Raw genomic sequence first — 14996 nt, 5'->3', positions numbered from 1 at the left:
TATATTGTTCATATATATATAATTTATATTTGTTTATATATATAATTTTATATTAATTTTTTTCCTAAAAATTAACTGTCCACATTCTAACAAGCTGCATTAAATAATAATTGTATATTCAATTTAATTTATATTTGTCGATGTATATAAGCTTATTTTGCGAAAATCTCATGAAATTTTAATGGTGATATACGTTTTAAAAACTGTTGTTAGCTGTTTGTATATCATGATTAGAAACAAAACATAATAATTATATGTATAACCACTCGATTGTTTGATATAGCAAAAAGAATCAAAGTAACGACTAATAAATGAGCAAAATAAGATAATAGATAACAATAAATTAATATATATTTGAGATTCAGCCTCAGTAAAATTGCATATACAAAATATAAATATTAAAACATTTTGACTTACAGTCTTCTTCAGTTACAATAAGAAATTATCCTAGCATTCTAATAACAAACAATAAAAGTCGATTGAAATTTATGTCGTAATTGTACCGCAACACACCCAAGTATTGGCACACCATGTCCGTAAAAAGTACCGTCTAAATATTAAAAATTATAATTAAATCCTCGTTAACGACGAGAATCATGTTAAGTCCATCAGTGTGAAGTCAATGATATAAAATAATCTAGATCGAGATAATTATATTAAAAATTGTGTAAAAAAGAAAAAGAATGTATGTATACATCAAAGTAGTCATGTAACTTACAGTCATGGTGTGAAACATTTAATATAACTATCTGGCAATGATATTGAAGCTATTATCGAAAACTGAGAACTGAGGCCGACGAGTCAGAATAACACATATTATGACGTGTGAGTAAAAACTACTCTGATATACAGGGTATCCCATTTTTAATGTCCCATCCCAAATAACTTTTTATTTTTGATCTTAGAAAAAAATATTTTAGACAAAAGTTGTATAGCTTTGAGGGGGACATAAGATGATGTCATTAGTTTGAACTTGAAGCTCACGTGGTTACCTTTAATTTCTTAAATGGAACCCCCTACTTTTTATTGCATATTCTTGTAGATCATCTCGAGTTTTCCAAAACACTATAATTAAGTTCCATTAAATACTTTTCAAATTATAAGGCTTGCAAGTTACAAGCACCACCGGCGTTAGCATTACCCAAGATGTAATGATTTTTATTTTTACATGTAAATTTTAGTGCAAAAATGAAAATAAGAGGAACAACCTCCAATGACCTTAATCTTGACAAATGTTATTCAGGTCATGATTCTGAATAACATTCAAGAGGTTTTAGCCGTCGGTCGAACACCTTAGATAATTCTAATACCGGCAGAGCTGTAACTTACAAGCCTTATAACTCGAAAAATACTTAATGGAAATAAACTTAATTACAGTGTTGTGGAAAGCTCTTTAAATGATCTGCAAGAATGTGCAATAAAAAGTAGATTCCATTTAAGAAATTAAAGATAACTAAGTGACCTTCAAAGTCAAACTAATGACACCATCTTATGTCCCCCTCAAAGCTATATAACTTTTGTTTGAAACATTTTTTTCTAAGATCAAAAATAAAGTTATTTGGGGTGGGACATTAAAATGGGACACCTTGTAAAAATTCATTTTTTTAAACACAATTTTTAATATATCTCGATCTAAATTATTTTATATCATTGATTTCACTCTGATGGACTTAACGTAATTTTCGCTGTTAAACGAGGGTTTAGTTATAACTTTTGACGATACTTTTTATGAACATGGTGTGTCAATACTTCGGTGTTGCGGTACAATTGACATTAAGTTTCCATCGACTTTTGTTTGCGATTAGAATGCTAGGATAATTTCTTATTGTAACTAAAGAAGACTGTGAGTCGAAATATTTTAATATATTTTGTGTATGCAATTTTATTGAGGCTAAATCTTAAACATATATTAATTTACTGTTAATCTAACATCTTATTTTGCTTATTTATTGGTCATTACTTTTGAAGAAAATTATAATTTTCTACAATAATTTATATTGAACACAAAATGGTATGTATAGTTTGATGATACTCATCCCCCATGAACCTATTCGTTCGTATACATGTGTACCAAACTTATGCAAGAGGCAAAAAATGCCACGAGTTTTTCAGGAACATGCATCGTTTTTTTAAATAAATCACCATAAATGAGTCATGAGATTTGAATAAACGCATCAACTGTCAAAATCCAACAGTTTACTTCCAAGTTCACTTGCATTGAAAAATGATAACTATTTTACAAATGAAAATCAATCAGTATATAACCACATAGTCTGTTAAAACAGATTTCTGAATTGTCGATATAGCTCCTAAAAATCGTTTACACATTCTCGTTCAAAAATTCTCCGTTTACACATCTCTGCCGGTCGCTCACATTGCTAATGGCAGCGAGAGTGAACATTAGTGATATCTATAGATATCTATAAGAGTGATGTCTATAATGTGGCGGTCTATAATTGTTTCCATGCCGTGGCCGCGCATAAGAAGTATTATAAGGATATCTTCGATGATGATGATGATGATGATGATGATGATGATGGTGATTATGATGATAACCATTAATTGGTCGATTCCATTTGTGGAATGACTTGTAGCTTGTACTGGATCTCTCTTCGTATGACCGACGATTCGTGTGGTCTTTGATCTTCTTTGTCCGGCCTTTATCTATTTCCTCATCGTCAGCGTTAAAATGACGTTTACGTTCCTCTCGTCTGTCATTATCGACATCGCGGTCGATGTGTGTTCTATTGCCGTTCCAATTCATTACTGAAAATTGAAGAAAATATAATATACTTCTTGATTTTTTTACAATAACTTATACAGTGGAATTTGCATAACTTTTACTACGCAGGGCTGTGAGAAGTTAGAAAGATTCTTTCCATTCTTACATTAGGAGCGGAGCATTAAAAAGAAATAGCATGTATTACATATAGTGAGAACATTTGCATAGATGTCAACGCAACATAACTATTTTAACACTGAAAATGTTTATTTATGTCATGTACATATATGGAAGAGGAAATGAAGAACTTAAGAGTAAGGAGGAAGAAGTTACTAAAGTTAAGGAAGTTCCACTGTAATGAAATTTATGATAAAATCAGATATACACTTACCTGAGGAACTGCCGTATCCGCGATGTGACATTTTTAATAAATGTGAAACAGCATCCGAATCATTGGTACCGTTAAAATTTCGCACAGCCGCGGCACTCGGTGTCGTGTTATTTTGATTTGATTTAGTATCCTCCCTAGAACAAATATAGATATTTTTCCTGTTGCTTTATCATTATTATACAATTATAATTCATAAAAAAATTTACCTATTGTCAGTATATGACCATCCATTAGTAGACCCACTGAGAATACAAGTTGTATCCTTGACTTGCCAGTTTTTAACGTTGCTAGTTGTAGCCTTCGTAGATATGATTTCTTCTTGTCCATTTTTTCTGATAGTCTGGCGGCATTTATCTTTATCGCGCTGCTCAGACTGACCATTTGTTTCAATTTTTCCATTTTGATGTTTCAGCATATTTATCCGGCCGTTGCTGTTGGATCCATTTTGCATTTTTGTACAATCTACAATTGTAATTTGCGTCGTCATTGTTGACACGTCAATGGTATTGCTTTTGGAATTAGTTTTTTGCAACTCTTTAGAATTGGAGGCTGTTTTTACTACATCTTTCGCAAGGCATTTTGGCACACCATTCGTGATATTAATTCGAGATACAGTATTTGATATTTGACTTTTTGAAGTCCCCGTCCCAGAGGAACACTCTTCTTCCTCACTGGAACCGTCGTAGGGCACTAAACTGTTTCCATTCAGAACCTTTCCGTTTTTAATGTGCACAACTAACCTTGGTTGCGATTTATCCTGCGTTTTCTGTGACAATTGTGTATTAACAGATTCACTGGATTTTTGTACAGGAAGATTTAATTCTATATTTCTTTGTGGTGGGAGTTGCGGACCGATTAACATTGGTTTACTCATATTACCGAAATCATTTGGTAATCCGCTTGATGATCCGTTTGCAAAACATCCAGCGGACATCAAGACTTTGGATATAGAAGACTTATTTGTAGAATTGGAAAGTGAAGTCGGCATATTCTTTGCCGATGTTGTGCCATTCATTTTCGCCGTTTGTTGATTTTGACTATCATTTTCCATTTCGAAAATCATAATATACGCATTTGTACTTAATACATTATTAAGGCTTATTGGACGAACGCAAGAATCGTCGAAGGAATAATATTGACCGCTCGATACTTGTGCAATCGCCGTATAGTGGCCACAGTTTACAGAGGGGCCCATGTGCGTTACCATTGACATAAGTTTATAAGTTAGCTGTTTGGGAGATTCGCCCGGTTCCCTCCACAAATATTGGCCCATATCTATAGTCTGTTTAAAACCGATGTGTCTAGATATTTTTCCTCCTAAATAGCTAAATCGTTTTAACTGTACACACAACACTTTTGGCGGACGCTCCAGAGTAAATTGTTTGGTAGCAGGAACTCTCCTCTTGCAGGCTTCACATTTATAGTCATTGTTATCCAATTGTTCTCTACTGAAGTAACTATTTAATGCTTCGTCCAGCGTATTCGCCTTGCGTATATCCACAAGCAAATCCTGTTAAAAATTCACAAATGTTTATAAATCGAAACGTACATGAAAATCATTTATTTTATAGTTATACAGCGATAATTTTATCATATACTTGAAAGTGTTGAAACGTGGTAGAAACATGTTGACATTGCAGGCACTTCACTTCAGTACGTATATATCCACCAAATATTTGATTAATAGGTGTCGTTTCCTTAGAATAGCTATCCAACTTAATTGCTTTATGCCTAGTCAAATATGAGCGTTCCATTCCTTCCAATAAATAGCGTAAAAATTCATGAGCATCTTCTTGTTGTCCAGGCACCATAGTTCGGCAAATGACTGCAGGAATAACACCTACTACAGTATTTATCTATGCATGCGTGATATATTTATTATTAGAGGCAAATACATACGCTTTAGTTTATTATACACATAAAACGGTTTGATTGCACCACCAGACTTTTGATGACTGAACTGTAGAGTCTTGGCCACTGCACATGTAAGGCATTCTCCACCGCCATCTAAAACTATCCTATTATCAAAACACCATACAAAACTATACTATTATAACTTTATATTATACTTTGTATTATACTTAGAAACATGTGCATGATGCATACAACAGAATAGCGTAAGAACTTACTGTTTTGCTCGCACTTGGAATTATGATGTGGATCAGACAGCAACCAATTGACGAGAGCTGGAACATGAAACAATGCCTGAAGAGTGCTGTTCAGATAACAAGTATTTCCAACGTTGTACATGCCAGCTCCGACTGGACACGTGCCTTTCCATCCAAGATGAACCTTTTTGGGAGAATACAGAGTGACACTTGGTTCTGGTAGAATCGGTCCTTTGTTCATATCATTCTTCTTATAGATTGCGCTATCTTTTCCTTTGTTCCCTTCTAAATTTTCAGAAGGAGACAAGTTGAGGAAGATGTTACAATTAGCTTGCACCTGACTTGTCACTTGAAAATCCTTCAATTCCTCATAACGGATTTCTGTTTGTATGATCCGTGAGGTATTGCTCACTAGCTCGATCGACAGATCATCTGTGGTCTTAGACGGACTGTTATTCAGAGCGCAGTGAAGCCTGGCTGCGATAGGATCGCAGACGCTGACCGCAGGCATCTTTCTTACAATTCAAAATTTCTTCCGTTAATCTTTGTGAAGCACATATATACCTACAATAAAACATAGAATATAAGACAATATTTCAGATAACATTTTTATCTTCTTGTGAATCATGTTGATTGCTCCTTAATCATTTTGTCAATGCATAGTCTTTCATTTCTTTTCAATGTTTCACAAGACTTCTATTAAAAATGTAAAACTGAAAATTAAAGTTTGCAAAACAATTCTTTGTTGTTTAAAGGATAGAGGTTTAAAGCATTCTAAATTCACATAAAAATACAAATTTCTTGTCTTTAATTCATAATTGGTACTCGCGTACTAGTTTTTATTGACAAAAAAGGTTTGATGAAATAGATATGAAATTGTGTGTGTGTGTGTGTGTGTGTGTGTGTGTGCGCGCGCGCGCATGAAATAAGAAACATGCAATTGCATCGTGCGGATAAAAATTAAAAAATTTCATAAAGATCGAGTGAGAGAATTAATACCGAGATATATTTCGCTTACCAAGTAGCAAAATAAATGGTCTGAGATACTAGATTGAGCTTACTCGTGTGACCGGTCGATTGAGGTTCGAACGGCAAGACATGCGGATTTGCAGGAAGTAACACCTTTGACGATTGTTTACCTGTTTGCAGATATAGAGCGATCCCTAGGCGGTATATTTCCAAAATAAGCACGACGACCATCTGGCGTGGAGCTCCTTCGGACTTCGGTTTCTTGCACGCGGAATCGCGCGGCTATCGGCTCGCCGGGCGCAATATCATGCGGTGTCGTGAGTTCGAGCTCTAATTCCGTCTCGACACAGCTACCGGAGAAGAATCGCTCGCCGCTGTCGGAGGTAATGCATACACACATGTGCACGCCACGAGCGCGCGCGCGCGTATTTTTCTCTCTCTTTCTCTCTCTCGTTTTCTCACCCGTCACGAGCGATTTCCCGCGTGCACGCGTACGTAACACGTTAATGTCCGATGTAAAAAGACACGTTCACACCAACAAGCAACACCAACTTGATGTCCGACGACCGACGCCGGTCATCACATATCGATCGCGCACAATTTCGCGGAACACTCGAGCGTTAGACACGCGGGAACGATAGACAAGCACGCACACATCACTATGACAGCCATTTGCATTCGTTGCTATCTTCGCGGGACAGCTTCCTGCGAGCGCTTCGTTAGCACGCGGGAAAATCAGACGCGCAAGATGGTTCCGGCCGGCTTTACGATGGCTAACGGACAAGAGGACACGAGTGCCGCGAGAGGGGAAGGGAGGTTGCTGAGCCGATAGGCCGACATTGCTATAAGGGCTGCCGCACACAAAATTCCGCAACAATGGCTTTGTTTCCACCGAGGGTTTAATCCGGATCAGAATGTAAGAGCCAACCAACTACAGTCGAGCATTCCCTTGTTACAATCGAACGACAGGGGAATGGAACTTCGACTTCAATGGAAACTAGGCCAGTGATCGTATCGAGGTAAATTTTCACGAGCTGCTCAAATCCAGTGATGCGCTATCGTGGGAATTAAGCCAGGAGCACATAGGAGTAAGGATATCGTAAGATTGGTTTCGCTACTGGCCTTACGGTCTCTACTGTGATTGGGCAATTCGCTTACTGATTACGTAATCTAACGGAAATGGAAATAACAGTAAACTTATCCATAATCTCGCAATAAGGTGAATTTCAACCAGTCCGTCTAAGTTTGAAAGAAGATTATGTAATCTAAAACAGTATCCTGATTGGCTTATCGGCTTAAGTTTACATCTTACGTAAACTGTTACGGAATTTTGTGTGCGGTAGCCCTTATTCCCACACGGGAATGTTCGTGCGCATGCGTATCGCCGATACGATGTGAAAGTAGCCAATAGGAAACTGTAACGGTAGTTTCCGCATGCGCACAAATATTTCCGTGTGGAAATAATTACAGCGCATTACTGCTCAAACGGCTTACATTTGCTGTTTTGCGACAAAAAGGATCACGTGGATCAAAATGGATATTCGTCAATTTTGATCACGTGATCCTTTTTGTCGCTAAAAGGCTTAAACACAATAGGTACAGGCAATAGGCACAGGCAATAGGCACAGGAAACAGGAAATTACGAACCGTCCAATGAGAGCTCCGGGATATAAGTTCGATGCATAACCTAACTAACAGATGTACCACTACAAAGATCCATCAAGTCCATGAGGTAAAAAAATGTGGCACAGGGAATAGGAACAATTTTCCGACGTGTTGGAATTTTATTGCCTGTTTTTTGTGCCTGCTTGATTGATGTTTTTTGAGGTTATATTTTCACTTTTGAGTATATATTTTTATTCGTAAATTTAGTTTTGGCAAATTTCAGTTTAAAAGGCATGACATTCAATCATGATTTGCCAGAAAAGAAAATTTCACGATTCACTGGAGGATAGTACTTTCGAAGATGTAGACGACTTTGATACAGAACACTTGACATAAAATAAAATATCAGGGGACGAGCTTTTAATAGATTTGATTCGATTTAGGCCATTTCTTTATGATAAAAAGATTAAAGAATTTCGAGGTACTATCATGAAAGAAAATGTATGAGCAGAGGCTTCTATTTTAGGAATTTCAGGTATGCATATTACAATTTAACTGAATATGTTTTTTAAATAATTTTTCCAATAACTAAGTACATATATTAAATATTAATGGAAAATATACTCTCTCTCTCTCTCTCTCTCTCTCTCTCTTTATTAACTTACTGTTTAATATAAATAAATTATTTAAATAGTTCTAGTTACATATTTACTTAAATCAATTATCTTTTGCTAGCATTTGTATTAGTCAAAAGTAAATTAACATTCGAATCAGATGTTTATTTTAAAGATGTTTGTTTTTGTTAAAAATATTTTTTTCTGAAATGTCTAATGTTATGTATAAATATCTAATATTATAATTTATGAATGATGATGACAATATTTTATGTATTATGTGTATCCCAGATTGTTAAGCACATTGGATGTCTTCGTCAATGCTTCAATAAGGAGAGGCAACTACGAGAAAATGAAACAAAAAAATGGGACAAGAAAACCCACAAGATAAAAATGGATTCTATTTGACAATTTAAATTTTTTAGAGAAGATTGTTACTCCAAGAAGGTCAATTTTATGTTTTATAAGAATTATTATAGACTTTTACTTGAATATATCTTATAAGCTTTGTTTATATACATATTTTATTTTCATGATTTCAGGACTTATTCTAATATTACTGAAAAAATCAATTCGTGTATGAACATCCAATCTTTTATAGAAAAGTTTGCACAAAATGAAACACATGAAAATATATGATGATAACGTTAGTGATAAAAAAAGTTATTTTTTTTTTAATAAACAAATTTATTATACAATGAATGTAATCATTATGATGTTGTAACAATATCAGTAAAAATGTCATGTATAGAACATTTTATTTTAAGAAAGTCTTTGTATTTTTGTTTTGATATATTTAGAACATATATTCATATATCTACTATGTGACACATTTAAATTTTGATACATTTAACATATTTCATATTTGAACTTCTAATATATTATAATTTAAAGAATAGTTATATTTTATGTATACAAACCATACATTGTAAATTATTTGAAAATGTATGAATACAATTTACAAAATTTATTACTTGTTTTTAGATGGAATACAACTCTGTAAGTAGGCAGTTTAATTTATGCAACAGTAGATCAGAAATGCGTGTAAGTATTATACATTTGTAATATGAAATTGAACAATAGTGTGTGTATATATATATATATATATATATATATATATATATATATATATTTATGTATGTATGTATATATAAGGAACATTGGATATATTATTTAACTTTCCATCACTGTTTTCAGATGCAACAATCCATTCCATCATTAACACAATATAAACATAATGAAAGAAACTCATTTATACAGTGTGAAATATCTAATGCAAATCAATCTTCATTCGTAAGTAATTTTTGTAATAGTAAGACTTTAAAAAGTATAATACAACAATGACATTTATAAAGTGTGAACATTTAAAAATTATTGGACAAGTGAGAGTGGTTCCGCAGTAATTTTGCGTAATCTTTTATACAAATTCGTGTATTTTCTTAAATGCTTACATGAATTTTGTATACCAGTTGCACACAATGGAAAAGCCATTTGAAACACATAATAATGGTTGTACATCGCTGAAGATGGCTCGAATTGAGCTGAAACGTTAAAAAAAAAAAACGAAATTCATATAAGCATTTAAGGAAATACACAAGCCTGTATAAAAGATTACGCAAGAATTACTGCGGAACCATTCTCACTCGCCCGATAATTTTAAAATTTTCACACTTTAAATACTGAGAGTCAATGACATTTATATTTAACTTTTAGTCATTTGCATCATTGTGCACTTAACATCGGAATCGATACCTTCACCAATGCTGAGATCTACACTTTCACCAATGCTGAGATCTACACTTTCACCAATGCTGAGATCTACACTTTCACCAATGCTGAGATCTACACTTTCACCAATATGACCATCATCTGCTCCTTTGCCGACGAACAAATCATCGACTTCGGCAAAAATGTCAAATATGCCTTCATCTTGTTTCACCAAAACGAACAGACCTCTAAAAAAGCCTAAAGATAATATAGAAGCAGCCTTTTGTCAAATGAATATTACAATATTCAATACAGTAGTAGCTAGAATTGTACACAATCAAACCGATGATATTAATGATCCGGATGTAATCATTGGTAAACTTGTAACAGCAAAGCTGAGAAAAATAATGGAACCGATAAAGAATACTTTAAAAAGGAAGTTTATGGAAATTTTGTGATTATGATTTATATGATTTTCACATTATGAGTAATAAGCTGCTTTCCTTCTAGGAGACTCACTGGACACAAGTATTTATTCTATTAGCATTTTTTATTTGCTGACTCAATCCAACTTCGAGTCGATGCTTTAGAGTAACAAATGAATCTATGTATAAAAAATAATCATCACTAGTTCTACGTTAAATAAATTATAAGTTTTAAAGTAAATAATATTTATTTTAAAGTATGAAAGTTAAGTTTAAAGTAAATCATTTTTGTTAACATCATCAAATATCATTGTTTCTTTGCTTTTTAATCGAAGTAAGTCTATTGTTTTTTATTGTCATCTATTGTTTTCTTTGCACTCTTAAAGAAGACCACAACAGGTACATAAAGCGACTAGTGCATGAAAATATATTATTTGTATTTATCTTTTGCAATATATATGTGTGTTCAGAAAAATAAAATATTCTTTCTCTTAATTAAATATGAAAAAATATTAATAATTTAACTCCGTCTGTTTCGGATATCTTTTATGAACGATACAACCGATTATTCCACCTTTCAAATTTTATGCATAAAGTAAGTAGCAAGATTATCTAATCACATGCACGAATGTAACAGTTGATTTTCGGATAAAATTTAAAAGAATGATGGAACAACCAGCCTTTAAACTATTTCTTATATTGTCATCGGTCTACAACTACCATTAGATATTATCACAGATATGCATTTTACTCGTCTATTAATTTCAACTTACATTTATGAAGAAAAAACAATTCTGGTTAATTTTTGCCTTATGAAGAGATACAATGGCAAATTATATATCAATATATTTATAGCACATATTCTTTTGCACGTATATACTTTAATCTACGCTAAAAATTAATGGAAAGAAATATTTTGACTGTTTCATTAGTTGCTTCAAACTAGAAAAAATAAATTCTTGATCCAAATTAACCAAAATATTTATCACTAATAAACGAGAGTTAATTATTTTGTTTCAGTTTAATATATAAGTCAGTTACTTTTAATACATGCAATAATTAATTTATATTAATTGAAGAATTTTATGAAAATGTTAACAAAATACTTTTGATTATTATTAGATATTGAATATTTGAAACTGCCGAGGACCGCAAAGCACTAAATTTAATCAACTTAATACAAAGAATCAACTATTAAAAAATCAGAAAATATATCATTTTGAGATAGTGTGAATGTACATTTGTTGATTTATAATACAATCTCCATAATTATCATTTTATCTCTCAATCTATTCAACAATCTTATATCAACATTGTATTGTTTCTCTTCATAAGCCAATTATCTTATCCGATAAATATTACATATTATTTTATAGACGTTGCGACGAATTTATTGGAAAGTTATCCGATATTTTCTTGTATGTCAATATGTAACGGCTTATTGATACAAAAGTAGCAGAAACAAAATCATTAATCAAAAATATATGATATGTTTATATTAATTGTAACAGTTATTAATACCAAATATTATTATTTGCACTGCACTAGGAACATATATTTATTAATGATTTTGTTTCTACTACTATGTCATATCTTGTAGGTTAAACCAAATGCAAATCGTCATTGTCGATATATTTTTCGGAGTGATTCGGAGCTGTTGCAAATTCGCCAAGCTTAAACCTGAAATGATTGATTTATAAATGTCATATACAAACAGTATTTTTGCAAACTAATAAAAAAAAAGGTATCTAGAAGTCAGACGCGCAAAATTAATGCGCAAGTATAAATTAATAATTTAAAAGTCAATTTAATACATATAAAATAATCACGTGATTACTTTATATGTATTAAACTTTTTAAAATTATTAATTTATATTTGTGCATCACAATTTCCGCACCCGACTTTTACATGAACTTTTTCTTATTATTTTGATTGTCAAGGAGTCATTATTATCATTATTCTTATGTTGCATCGTGATATTGTCCACGTTGTACATAGTCGTGCTGCCACGGTATCTCACCAGCTGGAGTTAAAAAGTGAGACGACAGCATATCTTGCATTTCATATGCTTCTCTAGCAGCTCGATGTGCATTAGTTACATTTCTTAAATTGTTCATCTGTAATTCATCTCTCCATTTGCCTGAAATAACAATTCCTTCGGTAGTTTCTCAATTTATATACTGATTTGAGTAATATCTTTGATGCTAGTTTTTCATTTTTTGTTTTCAAAAAATATGTAAACACATTGCTGTTACAACGAATTTAACAGCAGTATCTGGGCTTGCACATATCGGCTTATAAAAGATCCTCTATCTAGACACAAAGATTCCAAATGCATTTTCGATTATTCTTCGAGCACGTAATAAGCGAAAATTAAAAATTTTTTTCTGTTCGTTCAGATTTTTTCATATGAGATCACATCATATTTGTTATCATATGAAAGGCTTCATTGCCAACAAAATATAAACATGTTTTCTCCTTAGTATCAAATAGACATATTTTTTCTTTCGGAAAATTAAAATCACCTTTATACAGAGCCTTGCCGAACACTGATCTAGACAGGATTCATCCATCACTTTCACTACCACATGCACCGACATCGAACATAGTGAATTTATATTTGCTATCGCAAGCAGTCATCAGTACTAAACATTCTTTTGTAGTTAAAATACATTGACTTAGATTTTCTTGGTGCTTGTAGAGTTATGTGCTTGCCATTTATTGCATCAATACAGTTCGACATATTCCATTCAGCTAAAAAATCCTTGCTAATACATTTTCATTCATCTTTTGAAGGAGCTTTCATGTATATTTATGGTATTAAAACTTGGACTAGCATTGCGCATATTTCTTTTATATGCAGTTATGAGCAGTACTCTCCTACTCTGTAAGCAAAAACCACCGATGATACCTAATCGCCTGTTGCCAGATACCTGTAATAAAATTTTTGAAATTGAAAAAACAAAAAAATTAATAATTTTATTATTTTACTTTTATTAAATATTTATAAAATGTTTGAATAGTCCCTAAACAATCATGTTTTACCTTAGTGTTATTGCAAGCCGCTGTTCAGGGCAAATCGAAGTTCTCTTGCTTGTTTTCTATAAATATGGTGAAACCATATTTTCTATAAATATGGTTGTAGTTTATTAAATGTATCTATACATTCATCTTGGTATATCGAAAGAAGAGATCAGCATCTTCGTTCAATTCTGCAAAAAGTGTTGCGAAGTCACCATACTCGCTACACTTTATATTTATGGGTTGCACTCACCACCTTCTGTTAATCCAGTACTTATTACGTTTCTTTCTCTATATAGCGTATAATCCCTAATCACGGTAGAGACCGTAAGGCCAGTAGCGAATCCAATCTTACGATTTCTTTACTGCTTACGTGTATGACCTTACGTTTTTGTATGTGCCATGGGCTTAAGTTGTATGTCATACGTGAAAGCTTGTGCGTAGTTCGGATCTACAATATGTGTTTTAAGCCGTAAAAAATTAATTAACTACAATTGAAATGCGACGAGAATAAGTGATTGTGATTCGTCCATTACGGTTTAAGGTTTAAAAATCTATTGTAGATCTGGGGTTATGTCTACAATTTAAGTCTAAGGCTACGTTCCAAAACTTCCTCTCCGAGAAAGATTTTACTCTATATGCTGTAGTACACGTTACGTGTACTATGTATTTCGAGTGAAATTTTCCTTAGACTAATAGGCATAGACAACAGGGAATAACGATCCAATCAGAGCTCTGATGTGTAAGTTCGATATTATATCCTAGAGTTCTGATTGAAAGGCTCATTATTTCCTGCCTATGCCTAGAGTCCCTATAACAGAATCTGGAAGAACGTTGCATTCGCGCGCATGCCCGTCCGCCATTAACAGTCAAAATCAGAAATGTATCGTCGTGATTGCCGCGCAATTCAATAATTACTTGCTGTTATACGCGATAACAGAGTTGAATTCAAATTATTTAAATGATCAAAGATAAAAGATAGAGTCATGGACGTATGAATATTTGGACGGAGCGTAAAGCCAGCTTATGGGCAAGGGGATCGTGATCCTTACGGTGGGGGGTGGGGGGGTCAGCCATCTTGTCTGGCAACATTTTAGTGCTCAATTTGAAAATCGATATATGTATTATTTGTATTTCCAGTGCATAAAAATAGGATTTTGTGTAAGACAAAGTTAATTCAATGGTTGTGTGCAATTAAACATAATTTTCTGTTTATATTAAAAGAAATAATATATATATACACGAGGGGGGACCCATAAGTTCCGGGAATTACGCTGTGGTGGGGAGGGAGAGTGGGGGAACCTATTGTTTGACCACATGTCCGTTAGTGTCACGCCACCTGCGTCAGTGTGCGAAGTTGTGTCGCTGTGAGTGCATCGGTTCGCCTGTGAGATTTTTTTTAGTAAAACAACTTTTTACATTTCGGCGAAAAC

General features: G+C 33.3%; 1 protein-coding gene and 1 pseudogene across 2 annotated transcripts; both read right to left on the bottom strand.

The window, feature by feature from the left end:
• Positions 1-2301: 2301 nt before the first annotated feature.
• LOC108756068 (ubiquitin carboxyl-terminal hydrolase 36) lies at positions 2302-7013 on the bottom strand. Of its 2 annotated transcripts, none has more exons than XM_018499630.1 (7): positions 6361-7013; positions 5243-5785; positions 5013-5126; positions 4712-4938; positions 3320-4623; positions 3114-3247; positions 2302-2766 (listed from the first exon to the last, which is right to left on the bottom strand). In XM_018499630.1, the coding sequence occupies exons 2-7, from the start codon at positions 5730-5732 to the stop codon at positions 2411-2413; spliced, it is 2625 nt and encodes an 874-aa protein (XP_018355132.1). In that variant the 5' UTR covers positions 5733-5785; positions 6361-7013; the 3' UTR covers positions 2302-2410. The 2 variants fall into 2 exon arrangements, with proteins under 2 accessions (XP_018355132.1, XP_018355133.1); XM_018499631.1 differs by having other exon boundaries at positions 5013-5120.
• A 5424-nt stretch (positions 7014-12437) lies between these two features.
• On the bottom strand, positions 12438-13987 carry LOC108756058 (annotated as a pseudogene).
• Between the last annotated feature and the right edge of the window lie 1009 nt (positions 13988-14996).

The sequence above is a fragment of the Trachymyrmex septentrionalis genome, unplaced genomic scaffold, assembly GCF_001594115.1.
Source record: "Trachymyrmex septentrionalis isolate Tsep2-gDNA-1 unplaced genomic scaffold, Tsep1.0 scaffold92, whole genome shotgun sequence".
Taxonomy (NCBI): domain Eukaryota; kingdom Metazoa; phylum Arthropoda; class Insecta; order Hymenoptera; family Formicidae; genus Trachymyrmex; species Trachymyrmex septentrionalis.
Note: the sequence above shows the minus strand (reverse complement) of the source record. Positions and strands in the feature narration are given on the sequence as shown.

What these genes read in the sequence shown, in the direction of transcription:
- LOC108756068 (XM_018499630.1), bottom strand. Translation starts at nt 5,732, where the DNA reads ATGCCTGCGGTCAGCGTCTGCGATCCTATCGCAGCCAGGCTTCACTGC. An exon ending in TTCCAAGTGCGAGCAAAACA is followed by an intron (nt 5,127 to 5,242) that starts GTAAGTTCTTAC and finishes ATAATAGGATAG; the next exon opens with TTTTAGATGGCGGTGGAGAA. An exon ending in CGGATACGGCAGTTCCTCAG is followed by an intron (nt 2,767 to 3,113) that starts GTAAGTGTATAT and finishes TTCAATTTTCAG; the next exon opens with TAATGAATTGGAACGGCAAT.